The sequence below is a fragment of the Ursus maritimus genome, unplaced genomic scaffold (genome assembly GCF_017311325.1).
Source record: "Ursus maritimus isolate PB19 unplaced genomic scaffold, ASM1731132v1 scaffold_12, whole genome shotgun sequence".
NCBI lineage: Eukaryota > Metazoa > Chordata > Mammalia > Carnivora > Ursidae > Ursus > Ursus maritimus.
The window spans coordinates 3,199,801-3,219,899 of NW_024423564.1; the positions used below are offsets into that span (position 1 = coordinate 3,199,801).

The window sequence follows — 20,099 nt, forward strand, 5'->3', positions numbered from 1 at the left end:
GTTACTCTCGCTGCTGCTGCGCTGGTGAGCTGGTGTTTTGGTTCGCCATGGCTCGCACAAAGCAGACCGCCCGCAAGTCGACCGGTGGCAAGGCCCCGCGCAAGCAGCTGGCCACCAAGGCGGCCCGCAAGAGCGCGCCGGCCACGGGCGGCGTGAAGAAGCCGCACCGCTACCGGCCGGGCACCGTGGCCCTGCGGGAGATCCGGCGCTACCAGAAGTCCACCGAACTGCTGATCCGCAAGCTGCCGTTCCAGCGGCTGGTGCGCGAGATCGCGCAGGACTTCAAGACGGACCTGCGCTTCCAGAGTTCGGCCGTGATGGCGCTGCAGGAGGCGAGCGAGGCCTACCTGGTGGGGCTGTTCGAGGACACGAACCTGTGCGCCATCCACGCCAAGCGCGTCACCATCATGCCGAAGGACATCCAGCTGGCTCGCCGCATCCGCGGGGAGCGGGCTTAAGTGAGCGCTCGGCTCGAGGTTCCATCCTATCCAAAGGCTCTTTTCAGAGCCACCCACAGCAGCACGCGGAAGAAGCTGTGCCACTTAGTCGTCGGCTCTTTCTCGGCGGACGCTCCCCTATGGCGGGAGGGTGGACGTTAGAGCGGGTAGAGGCCACGCGCCGTGTCTAGGTTGCCCAGTTGGCTGGCTTCCTTGTCCGGGGCCGCCAGGACCCCCGGAGACGGCCGTGCGTGCTCGCTTTACTCTTCGGGCCCCTCTGGGCCGGGGGGTGAGGGGCGTTTTTATGGGCTCCACCGTGACCCAGGGTCGTCAACTGTAAGGAGAGGAGGGGCTTACGGGCTCGAGAGGCGGCGAGGCGTCCCGAGCGCGCCCCGGCTGGCTTTTTAAGAAAGGCCGCGGGCGGGTGGCGGGGGCCGGCGCGGCGGTCTCTGCGTGCCGGCGGCCCCCACATCCCCCCGGAAGTGGCCCCGAGGGGCGCGGCGTTCCGGCTGGGGAGGGAAATCGCCACCTTCGCGTCGCCCGACCTCTGCCGGGTCAAGTTCGGGATTCCCGAGCTTTGAGCATACCTAAGTCCCTCACTTTAGCCGTAGGATAATTCCTCCCATGCTCTACCTCTAAGCCAAATTTGGGAGGGCAGGGGAGGCAGAGATTTACCTGACCTAAGGAGACTCGGCCTGAGCTGGGCCCTCGTCCATTCTCTGCCTGATCAGGAGTGAGACTCCCGTGTGTTCTGAGGTCTCTCTCAACGCTTCGACTGGTGTCTGGTGTCTCTGTCCAGACTTGGTATTATCTATTTTCTTCAGACACATTGGAGCTCTTCAGGTATGGGAGAGGTTACCCAGAGAAAGGACAGACGGGCGGCTTCTGAGTGAAAGTTCTCGGGAAGAGAGAATAAAGACAGAACATGTCCTTTGGGCGATGAAGTTCCCCACAATTAGGAGATAGTGAGGGTGTGGGGCTTCGGGATGCTTCTTGGACCACTGGAAAGGGGAAGCAGAGGCGGAATGGCACGGAGTCCTGCAGAGCCCCCTCCACAGAGCTCGATGTAAAGGCTCTGCAGGTTTGAGATGACGCCTCTTTAAATTTGGTCACTTCCTTGCCCTCAAGACTTAGGTTTTCTGTTTTGTTGCAGCACAATGACAAGTTAACATTCCAGTAAGAATTCACAAGGGAAAGGAAGGAAACTTAGTTTTTTAAAGCTCCTGTAGCCTCTCCTGAAATGTGTTCAAAGCGGGAGACCGGTGTATATTTGTAGGGACAGTGGCTCCTCCTCCAGGGTCACAGCAATCTCCAGAGCGTGCCACCAGGCTCCTAGTTAGACCCTGACTCCCTGCTTAGACCCTCCGGGCAGGGTAGATCCATGGTCAGGGGTCTGTACTCTGAGTTCAGAAGTGGTAACTGTTAGAGGTGTGGGAGGGCACCATCTTTGCAGACACCATCTCATCCACCTACGGCAAACCTTTCAGGGACAAGCAGGGCTTTCTGAGGTACAATCCAAGGCTCTGGGGGTGTGGCTTGTACAACATCTCAGGCCCAGGAGTGGCTGAACAGACCCTGAGACCTGTGATGTTGGTTACAGGTGTCAGTCCTCCACATCCTGTGTTTGCCCCCAGTATCACACCTGCTTTAATTTACCAATATGAGCACCTCTAACCTCCAGGAAATCTCCCTGTCTGAACCTCAAAGGGAAATTAGTGGCATTGTTGATAGGAATAGAAGAAAATCTTGTGTTCCAGCTACTGTAAATACTCCCCTCTCAGCCATCGTTCAAATCTTTGTTTAGGAGACCAGCACAAACTGAGTACATGAATACAAGATAATGATTTAAAATGTCAGTTTTCACATTTAATAATTTTTGTACTTAATTGTCTACTGTTCAGTGAGAGTTAAAAGAGTTAAGGACAAGGTAAACAAATGTTCTTTCTGTCATAATTCGCTTCTACATCTCTAGCTCAGTAGCGGGAAGAGTCTACCCTGAACCTGCGGGGGTTTTGTTTTTTGTTTTCTTTAAGACTTTTTCATTTATTTGACAGAGAGGGAGCGCACAAGCAGAGGGAAAAGCAGAGGGAGAGGGAGAAGCAGGCTCCCCGCTGAGCAGGGAGCCCAATGCAGGATCCTGGGAACATGACCTGAGCCAAAGGCAGGCATTTAACTGACTGAGCCACCCAGGCATCCCTGAACCTGGGACTTTTAAGAAGTGAAAAACAGTTTTTGTTCAGATTTAAATCTGCCTTAGGGTAGTGGCTGTGTGCGCATGCCCAGAGATAAGCTCCGTGGTATAGGTAAGCTCCGTGGTATGGCCCTGTTGACACTACCTTTGCTTCCTTGGGAAAGGACCTGGCCTCTGGGTTCACACCCCCTCTTGGTGAACCTTATCCTTCTCCACATCCCCATCTCAACCTTCTCATGTTCTCCTGTTTCTCTGCCAGGCCCACCAATATTCCTGGTTTCATCCATGCTGGCCTTGGCTTTTTCTTCCCTCCAACTCAAAGGAGATCATGGGTTTCCTGCTTGCCATATCACTGCCTCCCTCAAGTGCTCCCAAACTGCTGTCTTCTGCTGAGCCCCCTGTCTTGAGCTGTACACCAATGTTTCTGCCAGGTGGCCAGGTCCTTCTGGATAGGTAACAGGCGATTCACACTCATCTTCTCAAAGTGCACCAACTTGCTTCCCAATGCTATTTTCCCCCTTTCATGTTCCCTGTCTTGCTGAAAGATACCTTCATCCCCCAGTCAGTTCAGGGCAGAAGTTCCTTCCTCTGGCCCTTTGTCCAAATTTCATGAGGCACCAAATGTTATCAAATCTACGTTCTGACTTTGAATTCTATCACCCTTTCTCTATCCATCCAGGGTCCCTGCATTAACTGAGCCCCCACCCACTCTGGTCTGGAGGATCAAGCATCTGGGCTAGACCCTGCCCTCCTGCGAAGCTTTCACTCTGTGTGAGAGCTATCTTTTTTAGAGAGCGTGTTTTTTGAGCCTGTCACTCTGGTGTTTTAATTTTTTCCACCTCCCTCCCATTCCCTTCAGGTTAAAGTCTACCGTCTTTTGCATGGCAGTTCAGAGCAATGGAGGTTAATAACTAGTAGAGATGGTGACTTCAGCAGGTAAATCTCTGTAGGCCTCACTTTTCCAATTTGTAAAAGGGGGACAATAGCATCTTGCTAATAGGTTTTTGGAAATATTAAAAGTGACAATTCCTATAAGGAACTTAGCACAGTGTCTGGCCCAGAATAAACATTCAATTAATTTTAGCTACTCTATTAACAGTTATTACATTTAAAAGATTCTAATGAGAATTAACATACATACATCTGGTTCCTGGCATTTCTCAGAGCCTCCCCAGCTTGCAGATGTTCTGCCAGCCAAACAAGTAAGTTCCAGCCCCACAGAGCATCTGCAATCCCCAAGTATAGATGTCTTCACACATTCCATTTTTTCTATCTAGAATTTCTTCTGTCCTCCCCCTTTTTGTAGCCCCAGGAACGCCTGCTCATTCTTCAAGATCCAGCCCTATGTAGCCCCCCCTTCCCTTTCTCTTCTTCACCCTCATCTCCTTGGGCCCTCTCCTTGCCTCTCCCTCCTTGCCCCTCCCTACTTACACCCATTCCTTTGCCCTCAGCAGTAGGCCGGCAGCATTGCTCAAGGTGAAGATCATCTTGTTTCCTCTCTTGTTCAGCCCTGTGGCATCAGCACCCAGGCAGTGCCAGGCACACCACGGGCAGTCAGGAAATGCTTGCCAAGGGGCCTGTCCTTTGGCTCTTACATGAGAAAGTTGGGAACAAGATGCCCCAGCCGTGGGGTCCTAGCAGTTAGAGATCAACAGGAGGTCTGAACTGGACCTCTGCAAAGAACTTCCAAGGTCCTCGGGGGGTATTTTGGAACATGGGAGCAAGAAACTGCCCGTGCACAGAGTGTCTGGAAAACTTGTTCCTGGTGATAGTAACTGAGAAAAGAGTTCCCTGAGCTATCCCCCCCACCAGCACCCCCAATCCGTTGCTGAATGCAGATGATCTGGGGAGGAATGTCTGTCTTTATATCTCCAAAGACCTCAGATTTAGCCCTGCTAATCGGATTTTCGGGGGACTTGATAGGGGGACCAGGAGCAGAGAGTTAATTACCCATTAGGAGAGGTGGGAAGAGAAGGAAGGATGGCAAAGGAGAGAAAGGGGATAGAAAACAAAGTCCAAGGTCCTTGCTGCTACAAACTGGAGTTGAAGCCTGAGGCCCTTTACGGGTAGGACCAGGGCTCCTGACCCCTAACCAGGGAGAGGCTCCAAAGAGAAAAGACTGGGATCTCCATTTCCTCATGTGATCATAATTGCACCTAATCCAGGAATGTTGTGAGGATGAAAAGAAACCATACAGTCCACACAAAATGCTTGGAAAAGAACCTTACATGTGGTCGTAAGTCAGTGTTAATAGATCATTAACATCAAGGATGGAAATATTAGGGACATTAATATGGATTGAGGTAAGTCCAAGTTACAACCATGTCGAGTCACAATCATGACACACATAAAAACTGATGAATAATTGTAAATACACGACCAGCTTCTACACAGTGTGGCTCAGGCAGTAATAGCATCCAGGTCCAGGTTCCTAGGTGGCTTACGGCTCATTTTTCACTCACCTCTCATTCGATTTCACAAAAACCCTGGGAGGCAGGGTGGGCTTTTTTTTTTTTTTTTTTTTTAAGATTTTATTTGTCAGAGAGGAGAGAGAGAGAGAGCACAAGCAGGGCGAGCAGCAAGCAGAGGGAGAAGCATGCTCCCTGCCGAGCAAGGAGCCCGATACGGGACTCGATCCCAGGACCCTGGGATCATGATCTGCGCCAAAGGCAGATGCTTAACCAACTGTGCCACCCAGGCATCCCCAGTTCCTGTTTTCTAAATCAATTTTACCACTTGCTAATGGGTTACAACCTGCAACTGAAAACCACTGCAATAAAGAAAACTATTCATAGTAAAATCATCACTGAAATTAAAAATTATTACTCTATTGAGCAGGAATCCCAGCATTGCTTCATGCCTGGAAGCACGGGTATGAGTTTGCAGCATTTATGGGAATCGGCTCTTCAGCTGTGTGAGGAGCCATGCATCTAATGGAAGGCATGCAGTGGCAGGTGACGGAGAAGGTTCAGATGAGTTCTCCGGAAGCTCAGAGGGAAAGGTCCCTTCTAATGGAGGGAATCAGGGAGCTCTTCCTATAGGAGAGCTTGGCTGAGGTAGGGAGTCTAGTCCAGGCAGAGGAACCAGAAAAAGGAGAACTGTGAGTGGTGGCCAGTCCACAGGGCGGGCCAAGGCCAGGAACGGGAAAGGAATTTTCAGTGGTGGAGACTTTAAGGCCAGCTTATTGGGGGTCTTTTTGGGGGTCACCATGCTGACCCAGGGAGGGGTAAATTTTATTCTGTAAACAGCATAAGGGAAAGGATTATAGAAGAGGAAGCAAAATATTTAACATGTATATGTAGAGATGCTCAGAAATATTAGTAAAAAGGGGCACCTGGTGGCTCAGTTGGTTAAGCGTCTGACTCTTGACTTTGGCTCAGGTTGTGACCTCAAGGTCATGAGATGGAGCCCTGTGTCAGGCTCACACTGGGCACGGAGCCTGCTTAGGATTCTCCCTCCCCCCCCAACTTGTGTACACACACACGCTCTCTCTCAAAATAAACAAACAAACAAATAAATATTGGTAATCAGAGAAAGGCATATTAAAGCAATAGGAGATGTCACTTTACTCTGGATACTCTGGAAAATACTGGAAAGCTGAATAAGGCCAAGAATTTGCCAGGACAGAGGGCTTCGATGGTTGGTGCCCTACTGGTGGGGTGTGGACCAGGGCAGCCATTCTGAAGAGCAGCCTGGTGCTTCTTAGGCCAATTTAGGGATACACATGCCAGGAACCAACAATTCTGTTTTTGAATATTTATTCAAAACTTCTCACACCGGCTTATCACGGTACATGACAAGGATGATGGGGCATTAGAAACAATGTGGGCATTTGTCACTGGGAGAGTAGACAGAGAAAATGTGGTGGAGTCACTCTATGGAGGGCTCCGAAGCAGGAAGAGACAGTGGATTAAATGGACACCTAACAAGGACAGATCTTAAAAACACAGGTCTGAGGGAAATAAGATAACAAATGGAATCTGATGTAAAACAATACTATTTATATAAATTAAAATACATTAATATATTTTGTAATCATACGTAGAAACAAAAAGGTACTTTAAACATAGAATGGTTTTCTATGTGGAGTGAAGGAAAGTTCGGGAAACGAGGATAAAAGAGAACAAGGAAAGGGAGGGAAGCCAATAGAGGGTAGTGCCTTAAGCAGGTGGGTCACAGAATCCGAGCTGTGTGTAAAGAAGGTCAGTTTGGGGTGCAAGCGCAAACGGAGTGAGAGGTGAGCGGCACCCAAGGCAGGAGGCCAGGTCAGAGGCCACACGGACATAGCAGATGAGCGGTGCTGAGGATGAGAACAAGGAAACCAGCCACGGCAATGGAGTGGAGGGAAAGTTCTGACATTTTTGCACATAGAAGATTGCCTGAGCCTGGATGGGGGAAGGGACAGAGGCGGTTGTTGTGGGAAGAAGTAATGAAAGATAGCTCTAGACCTTCCTGCCTGAGCGACTAGGAGAATCATGCCACCCTCACGGGAATAGGCAGCCTGGGAAGGGGCGCCGCTCAGGGGCGCACGTCAAGCCCCACGGGGTCAGAGCTGTCATGGGCAGGGGCGAGGAGCCGTGTCCTTCAGGCAGCTGGGAATCTGGATCTGGATGCACATCTAGAGGCCCAGCTGGATTCTCTCATCTGCCTCTAGAAGCTAGAGAAACACTTGGGAGGTGCTGAGAAGAGCTCGCAAAGAGATGGCCCGAAGGACAGGCCTCTCCGGAACATCCACGCCACTTAAGGATCTGGTGGGGAATGGAAGCTGGTGTCGAGTTTTATCCCGGAACTAGAGGGAAAATATAATGAGAAAATTGGACCGGATGGGGTCCTTTCCATCATCAATATTTGATGGTTTTATTAAACAAATGTGGCAAATGTATTAAGATCCTCATATTATTTGTGCTGTGAAAATTTTAGACAAATATTGTAGTAAGATTCAGGAGCACTGTAGCGTATCAGAGAATGCCAAGTTATGGGAGCCGCATACACACCAGTTTCTGGCTTTGTAAAATAAGGATATTATTTACCTTGTAGAGTTGTTCTGAGGATTTGAAACGGTACATAGTAGGTGTTCAACAGATGCGAACTATTACTCATTCTTTAATTAACAACTCAATTCAAAGAGAAGTATCTAAATTCCACCCAAGTGCCCCCTTCAAACTTGGGGAAACCAGGGGTTTCCGTGCCTCCTGACATCACCGTCTCTTTTTCCAGTGTCTTCTTCAGTCCTGCTGCCACCATTCTTGTCCAGGGCCCTCTATGGCTTAAAACAGCCCCTGAAACTGGTTTCAGTTTCTCATTCTCTGACCCCCTTCCGTCCAGCTTGCACCCGAAAAGGTCACTCTCAACTTGCCCTGAATCAACCCAGATCTCTAGGCTTTATTTTTTGGCCCTAATCTCCGCTGCCCGTTCTCAAGGTTCTCTAAGATTCAGCTCTTTAAGGATACTTAGCTGTGGTATTGTGATGTACAATAAGAAATATATATTTGGCCTTTGTCCCAGTTCATCTCTCTTTAATTCTGTGTAAACTCTACATAAACTTCTGTCTCAATCTGCCTCGTTCTTATTAAAGGATGCACAGTTTTTCATTTAATGGATGTTTCTTATTTACTCAGACTCATGTTAATGCATATTTAGGTATTTTCCTGATTTTTGCCTCTAAAAACACTGCTGCAATTTATTATCCTTGTGCATAGAACTCAGAGTACATTTTTCAGTAATTTTAATAGTTTTTGCTAACTTGTCTTCCAAAAGTTTTGGTACAGCTGGCTCTGGACATCGGCAAACTTTGAAATTTGGCCGGTTATTTGGTTCTGAATCTCACAGTCCCTCTCAGACATCAGGATGAGGACAAAGTCAGGTGTTTCCTGATCTTGCAAACTTTCTTAAGGCAGTGGGTCCTCTCCAGCCCATCAGGGCCCCTGCTCAGGGCTAAACTTTGAGCTTATGAGTAAGTTTTCCTCAGCCAGGTTTTGATTTCGGGTTTCTGTTTCTTTGATTGATCTCTTTCCCTTCCTCTCTTCCTTTGCTACTTGGTTATTGTGTTTAGCTCTGTTTTAGAGCTTATTATTACATTTCGTCTGATTGCATTGCGAAGCCATAGAAAAGGAGATAAAGGGCTGGTGGCCGCTCAGGTCATCAGGATGACCTCCTGGGCCCTTGCTCACCCCATTCCAGCCTAGTCCTTGGCTCTGTAGGCTCAGAAATTTCATTTTGTTGGTAGGCTGGGGGGGGGGGTGGGCTCTGAGGACCTAGATCCCACTGACCAGACTCTGAAGGGACAAATGCATAAACCCTAATAATAATTGTTATCATTAATAGGTAGTAACATTCAGTGAGTTCCATAGTGCTAACTTCTTTGTAAATATTAACGCATGTTATCCACATAAAACCCTGACACGGTAGGTATTCTTTTCCTCCTAATGCTACTAATAAAGAAAACGAGGTTCCGAGATTAAGGAATTTCCCCAACATTTCCCTGCTACTAAATGGTGAAGTTAAGATCCCAACCCGAATAGTCAGATTCTAGAAATCATGCTTTTAATTTCCGATGAGAAGGGTAACCGATTCACTCATTAGCTCCCTTTAGGCAAACAGGAAGCCAAACCAGAGTCAGAAACTTGGGGAGGAACATGGAGGCAGATGACCTCAGTGGCTGCCATTATTCAGTCAGGATGCTGCTTCACTCTAAGGCTGCCTTATCGCAGGAACTGGATATGCTTCCTAGAGTCAGGAGCCCATCTGCCTTGGGCGGTATCTGGATGGTCACAACGCCATGGTTGTGTCTCTTCCCCCTTGTTCCCAGCCCTCTTCTATAATATAGCTGCTGTGCTAAGAAATTACTTCACTGTAATCACGGCTTCCCACTCTATCACCGGACAGGCAATCCCAGAGTTCACTGAACAGAAAGGCTCATAGGCCTAATGAAGACAAATATATCAAATCACACAGTTAATTGAATCCATTTAACACGTACAACAAGGAGGAAGGGGACAGTGATGGGGGAGGTCAGCACACTTAGAAGAGGGTGCAGTGACGGTGTCCAGCCTTGACCTAGATCATCTGTCATGGCTCCATCTGCCGCATCAGCCGTCCCCACCAGTGCTACAGTCAGAACGATAACCGCTGCGCATGGGCGAGGAGGCTCAGCGGATGGAAGGTGTCTGAAGCTGATCTGTGTTCACTTGATCACCAACAACCTGCAGAAAAGCTATGGATTTCCCTGTGTGTGGCAGACCGAGGACATATTGGGCCACAGTAGGTCTCACCAATGGATGGCTGATTTAAGGCTTGAATACTGGGTACCTCATGTACCTCAAGAATATTCAATATGGTTCTTGGCCCTCCCACCCCTTCCTATATCTGTTTACACATACTCTATTTTAAAGTGTCTCAGAAGCTTATTATCTTATTATCTTATTACTTATTATCTACAATTAGTTTCTTCCTTCTTAATTTATTTCTCTACAGAAGAACTGAATTTTTTTTTTTTTTTGAGAGGGAGAGGGTTGGCGGAAGGGGGAGAGAGAGGGTCTTAAGCAGGCTCCATGCGCAGTGCAGAGCCCAAAGTGGGGCTCAATCTCACAACCCTGAGATCATGACCTGAACTAAAATCAAGAGTCAGACGCTTATCCGACTGAGCCACCCAGGCACCCCAAGAATTGAATATTCTTAAATAACACATTGAACACATTACAACAGTCACCTCAGCTGGGGAATCTATTTGATTCTTTAAGATGACTGCATTTTTCTGGTTTAATCCTGAAAAATATGGCCCTGCCAACCTGTTCATACCTAGTCTTTACCCACTGTCAACTATCCTCTCGAAACTTTGCCTATACGGANNAGCCCCCCCCCCCCCCCCCCCCCAGTTATAGAGCCTGTAAGAACTAGATCGGGTGAAATAGGCAATAAGTACACCAGCTTTAGTTTCTTTTTATGTCATTTCAGGGCTTTAATCTTTCACATAGATCTCCTGTGATCCTTAAAACATTCCTGTGAGAAAGACAGGAATTCTCAGTAACACTAAAGATGAGAAAACTGAACTTTGGCAAAGCTAAGATTTGTCATGGCTCATATAGCCCAGATTATCTATCTATCTATCTATCTATCTATCTATCTATCTATCATCTATCTTGTGATTGTTTGGGGGGAAATTATACATGCTTATTTTAAGAAATTCAAACAATTCAGAAATGTTCAACAAATATAAGAAAAACCAACACCGAGAAATCATTCTAAAATTTTTATAAACCTGCCGGTAATTCTCCATACAGCCATACCTGTTTATATATACTAGTAACATTCTGTGTAAATGCTAGTTCAGCTTTTTTGGCTCAAGTAGAGAAATAGCATGTTCAGCAATCGCTAGAATGGGAAGTACAGAGTGAAAGGCTTCCAAGGACGAAAATAAGAATGTGGTGAAAGAGGACTCCAGAGCCGCTAGCCTGGGTTTCTGGGAGGATCCTGCAGCTATTCAGACGGGTAGGGAGCCTGGGAAGGAAAGGTGAGACTTTAGACTGGTCCACTGTGAGGACTGATTAGCGGGCCGGACACTTAAGTGCCTCTACTTCCCTGTGGAAGTAGGCCTGCCGACTGGGTTCTCTAATCATTGATACGTATTCCAGTGGAAGTCCTGAAATCAGCCAGGGAGGGGACAGATGGCAACCATGGCTGGTTCGCAGAGAGCATCTGGGTCACTCAGGGGTGGAAATGAGAAGTAAATTATCTTGTTGGAGATTAAAGAGATCAAGTAGCCAGATATTCCCTACTGGTACATAAGATTAAGAGCAATAACAAAAAGCCATGTATTGATGCAAAAAGATGCAGAGTGTGTATTCTGTAATTTGGTAATGCGCAGAGGCTGGATACAGCTAACAGAAGATTCAGTTATGCCATATAATAGTATTTAATGAAGGAGACAAAATGAGGACAAGCATCACTATTAAAATCATCGTAAAGATGATGCATAATTAGGAGACAAAGGACCATAGCTTGGAGAAACTTGAGAAGAGGAAAACATATCCATTGATTACAAAATTCAGTACTATTAAAACACAAACCAATATTATTTAGGAAAACAAGCTGGCTACATTTTTCACTCAGACATCTTTTATGTTTGCCTCAAATGCTTCGAGGAAATAAGCTGGTTTACCTTTTTCCTCCTGTAATATTTTGTACTACAGAAAATTTACTAGGATCATTCACCTAGTGGTTTTTTTTTTCCCTCCAAAGAGAGCAAAATTTAACATTTAGGTAAACAAATTGGGGCACTATATAGTCAGACTTAAATACTTTCGTTTCCTTTAAAGAAAAACTGTTACATAGACCAGTGGTTCTCAAACTGGGTATCATAATCACCTCGAGGGTTTGTTAAAACACAAATTGCTAGGTCTTACTCCCTAGAATTTCTCAGTCAGTAAGTTTGGGGGGATCCAAGATTTTGCGTTTCTAATAAGTTCCCAGGTGATCTGATGTTCCTGGATTAGAGACCACACTTTGAGAACCGCTAGTTTAGACAAAGGACATGTTCCCCATCCCCTTCCATTATTCTTTGAGTTCTCTTCAAACTTTTGATATCTCCTCCTCCAGAGTAGCTCAGTGAGGATCAGATCTATTCAATCCACATTGCCCTTAAAATGAAAAAACAAAAACACGGTGATACTTGCCACAAGCCCCATCTCCACAGCCAAGACTTCCCATTTCCCAGCTGCCGGTGACTTCCGTAGTGGTAGGACTCCCCTGGTAACTATTGTCTACATTTTCATCCTACTGAACCGGTGCTACGAGTGCTAGTCTGCCATTTATGTAAGTATATATGTATTTTATGAACTTTTCCCTCCCCATTCTGATAAGCTCCGAGAGGGCAAATCTCTCATCCTTTGGCTTTCTGGCATCTCCATTGCTAAGCACCCTGTTTTACACCTAGTGCACCTTCGAGTGTTCGATGCTAATGAGAGCGGCCAAGTGTGGAGACCAATAAAGGAAGAGCTAGCCTATCTGTGGGGAGCTGACATAGTATTTTTTCTCTCAACAACATACATAGCCAAATTTATCTGTAAAACTATAAGCCTAGAATGCTGGAAAAAATTTCTACTTGCAAATATAATACCTATGAAACTGTAAGTTTAAGGATAAGCAATGCGGACCTACCATATTTCGTCCAAATCGGGACCATTTAGAAGTGGTAGTGCAGAGAATAGGGTTTACTGTGCTCTTTACCACACCGATCGATATACAACAATTTGCTTTGCTTTGTCAAAAATCGTGCTTTCTGATGGGTATATTCCTACTGGTCTCTACAGCAGGCCCTAACAGAAAAAGTCACATACCTGAATTAACTGTTTCTTGAAGACTTGCTTCCATGATGTTAAGATTATATAGTTTGTTCGGCTTTTATAGAAGCTGCATCTGTATCTTTGCAATGTTTTCATTGAAATAGTTATGTCCTAGGTCCTTGACTTAAATTCTCCCTTGGATGTAGCATTTCAAAAAAAATACTCAGCAGATAATATCTCAAACTTGTTTTAAAACTGCACAGAGGGGCACCTGGGGGGCTCGTCGTTAAGCGTCTGCTTTTGGCTGGGTCATGATCCCGGGGTCCTGGGATCGAGCCCCGCGTCGGGCGGGAGGCCTGCTTCTCCCTCTCCCTCTGCTTGTGTTCCCTCTCTCGCTGTCTCTCTCAGCCAAATAAAATCTTTAAAAAAATAAAACTGCGCTGAGCTCATCTGTTCTGGTAACGTAGATTTCCCTTGACTTTTGGATGGTTGATGACTGGACTTGATTTTAAGTGCTCTTGCACCTTTTGGGTAAGAAGACGTATCACAAAACACCGCCCCTTTTGAAGAGGGCCCTTAAGCCATCTAGTCCCTACCCTCCTTTGGTAGAAGTAGGAAGTGAAACCCGAAATAGATGAATTGGAAGGCTCAGAACCATCAAATGGCCTAACTGGCATCTCTGGATTGGAAGCCCGTAGGCTGCCTTCCCACTTCGCCCAAGCGAATGTAACGAGCTACAGAGGACTCGACCTTGCTCTTGGCTTCACGGATCTCTACTTTCCGCAGCCCAACACTCACGAAGGACAGCGCACCCAGAAGCAAACGGAAATACTGCTTAGATTTGGAACCAGTAGCCCCTTAAGACGGGGCAGGGGGCGAACCACACCGGAAGCGAAAAAAAGAGGGCAGTTTTTTAGTGAACAACTTGGGTTCAGGTGGTTAGCGCTTCAGGGACCATTACCTCCCACTGAACCTGACCCAGACTCCAGCCCAACTATCAAAAGCAAGGGTCCCCAACGTCTAGTCCAAGTATCCAGCTCTTCTGAAGACTAGATGGTTGGCCCTAAAAAGGGCCGTTGGCATAAGTATACGCAGAGCTGAAGCGGCAGCTTAGCCTCCGAAGCCATACAGGGTGCGTCCCTGCCGCTTGAGGGCATACACCACATCCATAGCAGTGACCGTCTTGCGCTTAGCGTGCTCGGTGTAGGTGACTGCGTCCCGAATGACGTTCTCTAGGAACACCTTTAGCACACCCCGGGTCTCCTCGTAGATGAGGCCGGAGATCCGCTTGACTCCCCCACGCCGAGCAAGGCGCCGAATCGCCGGCTTAGTAATACCTTGGATGTTATCTCTCAAGACCTTGCGGTGGCGCTTAGCACCACCCTTGCCTAAACCCTTACCGCCTTTTCCCCTTCCCGACATAGCGAAATCAAACTGAAAACACAACCTCTGGATCCGTCAGGCTAGCTTTCCCCCTAATATACAAGAGCGCCGGACCAGATTGAGAACAGAAAGCGCGCGGCGGGAAGCCCGCCCCCAGTTGTCCCCGCCCCCGCTCGGCGTTACGTCATCTCTCCGAGGCGGCTCCCTTCTCCCTGTCTCCTCGCTCCCCGCGGCTCCCTCTAACGGGCTCTTGAGAAACGACCTGTCGGCCGTCGTTCCCGGGAGAACCGAGATCCAAACGCCAGGCTGCCGGGGGCCGCAACCGTTCTCGCCTTTGTCTCCCTTCATTTGTGGACTCTCGCAGGGCGTAAGATTTAGGCTGACAAAGGTCTTTCTGGGGGGAGAAGACGAAAGGAAGAGCAAATGGAGTCGAGAGACGGGAAGGACGGCGCCAGCGCCGGGTCTGTTCCCGACGAGAGGGTCACAGGCTTCCGACGCACCGTTACATAAAACTGCAACAAAGGCAGGTCCGGGCGTTTGGCAGACCCAGGAGGCCATGTCCGGAGCAGCCGCGCCTGGGCTGTGTGCGGAGCGCGGGGAGGGCGACATGGCCGTAATTTCTGAGTCTGGTCTGTTTTGTTGTTATGGGGCAGGGAATTTCACCTCACCCAGGAGAAAGCAGATCTTAGGAACATTGGTTTCACTCTATTTGCAAGCCTTCTCGTGGAGGTCAGTGACTCCGACGCGCTGTCATCCAAAGCTCTGCTAAAAGAAGCAATATATACAGAAAGAAGACAAGGACGTTCTGTGCCTCGTTTCTACAGATCCTCTAAAATCGACCGCTGCTTTCAGCCAGAAATCAGTGACCAAATTGTGTCCTCATGGACGCCCCACGTGGAGCCAGCAAAGTTTACTGAATTGGGTTTCTCAAGGGGAAATCTTCATTTTGAAAATCATTCCCAGAAACTGCCCGATGAGGTTGATTAGGGTCCATTAGTGATAGCATGTTTGTTACAGTACCAGGGCCCTCTGGAAGGACAATCCACCAGATGTGGTTTCTGCATCAGAAAGAATGATCTTTTTTTTCTGAAGGCTGTGTATTACCTTAAATCTTATATGCCTTTTTTCCTCTCTCCTGTGGCTCTATCCTCTGTATGCTAATGAGTCCCAATACTATATCTTTATCCAGACTTCTAGGCTCCAGACATATAGATCCTCCAGGTTGTTCTTTAGTCGTTTTAAACTAAAAAATGTCAAAATGCTTAAACTTCAAAGCTCCAAGGTGTGACTCTAATAGCGGCTGAGGGAATTATCTCTTCCTTCTTCCCCAGCCATGAACTTTGTTCTCTGCTCATTGAATGGTGCCACCATGCATCACTTGCCTCCGGGATTCACAATGATGTTGATTATAAAAATTAAATGAAAGGAATGTTGAGAAGGAAGGTACCTTTAAAAAATAGCCTCTTTCTTTTTTTTCTCTTTCTTTCTCTCCTTTCTTTCTTTCTTTCTTTCTTTGTCTTTTTCTTTCTTCTTTCTTTCTCTTTCTTTCCCCAGACAGGCTGTATATTAGGTGAAATGTGAGCATTCTGTCCTATTTTCCCCATAAACCAGAGACAGTAAGTGTCCTGTGGCCTGAACTTAACAACAACAAAAACCAAGTAATTTACTTTTCTCGTGGAAAAATTTCCGAGCTGCTTTTAGGTGGAAAAGGGGAGGTCAGAGAGCCCCTCCTACATCTGTTGTTTCTCAAGTAACTCCGGCTCAAAATAATTAATATACCAAATGGCATATTTGGGGGTGGTATGTTCTGAACCCCTGCAAACTGAGATCTGCTGTAGAGGAGACAAAATTTTACCTCTACCCACTTAGAGTTTTTGGCTGGGCCTGATAATTATATTGACACAAGACGGATTAAGGGGAGAAAAGCATAGAAGTTTATTTACTCTGTGTTTTATTTGGCATTGGAGTCCTCATAAGGAAATGAAGACCCAAAGAAGCAGTTAGATTTGACGGCTTATAAACGGGATTGGACAGAGTAGTAAATCATGAAAATGTCACGAGACGGAAGGGCTTTAGCTAGGGCAGTTAATGGGGGAAAAATAACTAGGAAGATAAGGGTTAGTTTAACAAAGGTTTCTTTGTGCAGATTTCTCTTGGCTTCAACTCCCCATCCTGGGTGAAAAGAATGTTGTTTTCCTCGTGGTATAGGGACGACATGTTCCATATGGGGGTTTTGTCTCCCTTTTTTAGGAAAGAAACAGAGGTCAGAGCACACTTTTTGCACCTGCTGTTTTTCAAGTGCCTTTAGCTCAAAATAATCCATGGGCCAAATGGCATAATTTAGGGGTAGCATATTCTGCCACTGACGGGGTTTGGAACAACATAGCACCTTAGCATATTAAATATATGCAGCTGAAGAAATCGTGAGAGAAGGACATAAGCCCAAAGGTCACGCTACCCCTCTTGTGCCTTCTCTCTATGACTAGAGGGATAGATGAGGAGGAACGGAGCAGCTTTATCTCTAAAGACAAAGGGACCTATGGAGGAACTTGAACAAACAGGCCTTGCTGCCTCCGCTGGTTTATTAGACTGACCTCACACTCCTTAACCTACTGCGTTTCTGCAGGAGCGCCCACATTTCTTCATAGCGAGCATAAACGTGCTCAGGCCGAACTGTTTCTTTGGGTCTTCATTTCCTTATGAAGGTCCCCGTGCCACATAAAAGTTGTGTTAAGTAAATTTGTGTGCTCTTCCGCTGTTACCCTGTCTTTGTTGGTTTAATTTTCAGACCCAGCCAGGGACCCTAAGAGGACCTTGGAAAACTTTTTCCTCCCCTATGCCACCCTTCATTTTACAGGACAAGAAGTAGTGCTAAGGGGGAAAGGGGAAGTTCTTATCCAACCAGCAAGATGTGGAGGGAATGACTTTATCTCAGAATGGAGTGAAGGAAAGAAGCTCGAAAGCCCATGGCTTCTGAATTTGGTCCAGGGCTATCAGCCACTTAAGATGAAAGGCAATCATTTCACTCATATGTGGAATTTGAGAAACAAACGAATGAAGAAGAAAAAAAAGCAAGACAAACCAAAAACGGACCCTTAACTATAGAGAGCAAACTGATGGTTACCAGAAAGGGGGGGAGGGCAGAGTGAAATAGGTGCAGGGGATTAAGAGGACACTCATCTCGATGCTCACCGAGCAATGTACGGAATCGTCAAATCACCATACCGTACACCTAAAACGAATATAACACCGTGGGTTAAACTGCACTGAAATTAAAATTTTAAAATTAAAATTAAAAAAAAAAAAAAAGAAAGGAAAGCAGGCACATGGCCTACCCACCCCACAAACCAAAGATTCAGTCTCATCTTGAGGGTACTTGAAGCCCTGGGGGTACCTGCAGTCAAAGACTGAACACAAACTGTCTTCCTGGAACATATAGTTGAGTCCATTACTTTTATATTACAAACACATGCACATACAAAGCGTATTTTTCTTTTGCTTGCTTATTTCTCGTGGCAAGTGTTAAGCTTCATATGCTCTTTCCCCTCCTCTCTTGGCACTAAATAATGAAACTTCAGGGCTCAATCTGGAAACTACAGATTCTTATTATTTCTGATGAAGGAAACTTCAGAGATATTAGGAGGAGAAAAATACTCCCTTTTCCCCACAGCAGCAGCAAGCAGAGGTTCGACTGCATTATCAATTGACTTCTGATAGAGTAGTGCGTTGAAAACACTCACAGGGGTCAGTCTATTGTCCAATGTGGAGACTGGGTGAAATCAAATGATTATGGATCTGAATTCTGTTATTAAAGGTGACTTCTAAGTGCTGGGGAGCAAGAATTTCCTGCCCCCATCAAGGTCCTTCTACCTAGACTAAGAATCAAATTGACATGGGATAGATTAACAGGAGAAAATCAAATTTAATTTTGTATGTACAAGGAATCCACACAGACATGGAAATGCCAAAGACAGGTAAAATGAACTAAGGAGAAGGAGTAGGGCCTGGGACTTCAAAGGGAAGGAACGCAATTCACAGGAAGATGAAAAAAGTAAATGTTTGGTAAACACACGTGTGCTGGGCCACTCGGAAACAATGGGACACAGAGGACTTTGATCCAACAGGCCTTGCTAGGTTCCTCCCTGCCTGCCAGACCTAGTTCATAATGTATAATGTAGTTATTCACGGTGACAGCTCTCTTCCTGAAGCCGGTCTTCCATCTCAGTTCTTTTCAGGTAGTCGTGGGGAAGGTAAAGAGCTTTTCCTGTGTCTGCTGGGGTTTTGATTGCTTTTTAAACTGGAAATAATCTTCATGCCTGCCCTTGGCATCTGTAAATAATAAATTGTTCTATTCTGAGGCTAGCCAGAAGATGACTCTTGGAATTTTCTTATTCTCTATATTATAGAGGTAAAATACATCCCACAGCTGTTGGATTCTATATGAATATACATTGCAGGGGAGCAAAATTCTGCTCCCCCAAAAGGTGTTTCTTTGGCACATGGATTATTTCAGGCTGATTATTTTTAAGAAAAAGAAGACTCAAAGAAGATTTTCTTTTGGGGCGCCTGGGTGGCGCAGTAGTTAAGCAGCTGCCTTCAGCTCAGGGCGTGATCCCGGCGTTCTGGGATCGAGCCCCACATCAGGCTCCTCCGCTGGGAGCCTGCTTCTTCCTCTCCCACTCCCCCTGCTTGTGTTCCCTCTCTCACTGGCTGTCTCTGTCACATAAATAAAATCTTAAAAAAAAAAAAAAGATTTTCTTTTTGCCTCCCTCCTAACAGCTTGAAAGAATTCAGACAGAGGACCTGCTCGAGGAAGGGAACTATCACACAGATATTTACCGCACAATACAACCTAGGTGTGGTAGACAGCGAGGAAGCCAGCAGAGTCTGCTTGCTGAAACTCTTTTCTATACCCCATTATTTCTGAGTGGCCCAGCAAACATTTGTTTACCAAACACTCATTTTATCTTCTTGTAATGGTCTTCCTTCCCTTCGCAGTCCCAGACCCCAACTGATCCCTTTCTTAGCTATGGGTGGCATATAAACTTCAATCGCCTGACTGCCTGGGGACCTCATATTCTTATATGATTTTCTCCTGTTAGTCAGGCTCATGTCAATTTAATTCTTAGACCAGCCAAAAAAGCTTGAGGAGCAGGGTAAGTTTTTCCTCCCCAACAACAGTTTGAGAATCTTTTTCTTACCTAAATGAATACCGGCCAAGAACGCATATATTTAAAAAGAACACCGCAAAGAAATGTGACACCTGTGTGGGGGCTTTGGGCTGCCATCCAGACCCGCTGTGGTAGTTTCCTCTTCCAATGGTAATAGTTCAGTGGAGAAGTTTGAGAAACATTGAGGAATTTGATTGCATGATGGGAAAATGCTTCACTGCTTTAAAATGTGCCCCAAGCCTGATGAAACTAGAAATCCATTATAATGTCTTTCTTCTGCTTTAGGATATTACGCAGGCCTTGTTACTTGTCCGGGACAAGCCATAATTTCTCTGAGACTCTGTTTTTTTATCCGTGAAATGAGGAAAGTAACATCTATTTCAGAGTTGGTATTAAATGGGACAGTGTATGTGAAAGAATTTTTAAATACCAAGTCCTGCTCTCTATATGTTAGCCATCATTACAAAACCACAGGAAGGCGTACCAGCTGTTCACATCGGTTGCACTTTTGCAGGACATTTAGGTCTCCCTAGAGCAGGAGACTGTGCTGCCCACAGGAACTCCTGAAGATATACAGAGAAGATTCTAGCTCGTTTAGGGATCAGGAAATCCCCTCAAAATAACTTTTATTTTGCCT

At 46.4% G+C, this 20,099-nt stretch overlaps 2 protein-coding genes across 2 annotated transcripts in view; one reads left to right on the forward strand and one right to left on the reverse strand.

Annotated features, from left to right (window-relative positions):
* Positions 1–20,099, forward strand: part of LOC103667606 (histone H3-like centromeric protein CSE4) — a 22,362-nt gene continuing 2,263 nt past the window's right edge. The window contains exon 1 of the mRNA XM_040626715.1: positions 1–452. Within this exon, the coding sequence (XP_040482649.1) occupies positions 48–452 (405 nt within the window). The 5' untranslated portion in view covers positions 1–47. The remainder of the gene's footprint in view (positions 453–20,099) is intronic.
* On the reverse strand, positions 13,360–14,384 carry LOC103667579 (histone H4). The gene has a single exon (XM_008695756.2). The coding sequence runs from the start codon at positions 14,328–14,330 to the stop codon at positions 14,019–14,021; it is 312 nt and encodes a 103-aa protein (XP_008693978.1). The 5' UTR covers positions 14,331–14,384; the 3' UTR covers positions 13,360–14,018.

Excerpts from the sequence above, each read along its gene's own strand:
- LOC103667579 (XM_008695756.2), bottom strand. The coding sequence starts at position 14,330 with ATGTCGGGAAGGGGAAAAGGCGGTAAGGGTTTAGGCAAGGGTGGTGCT.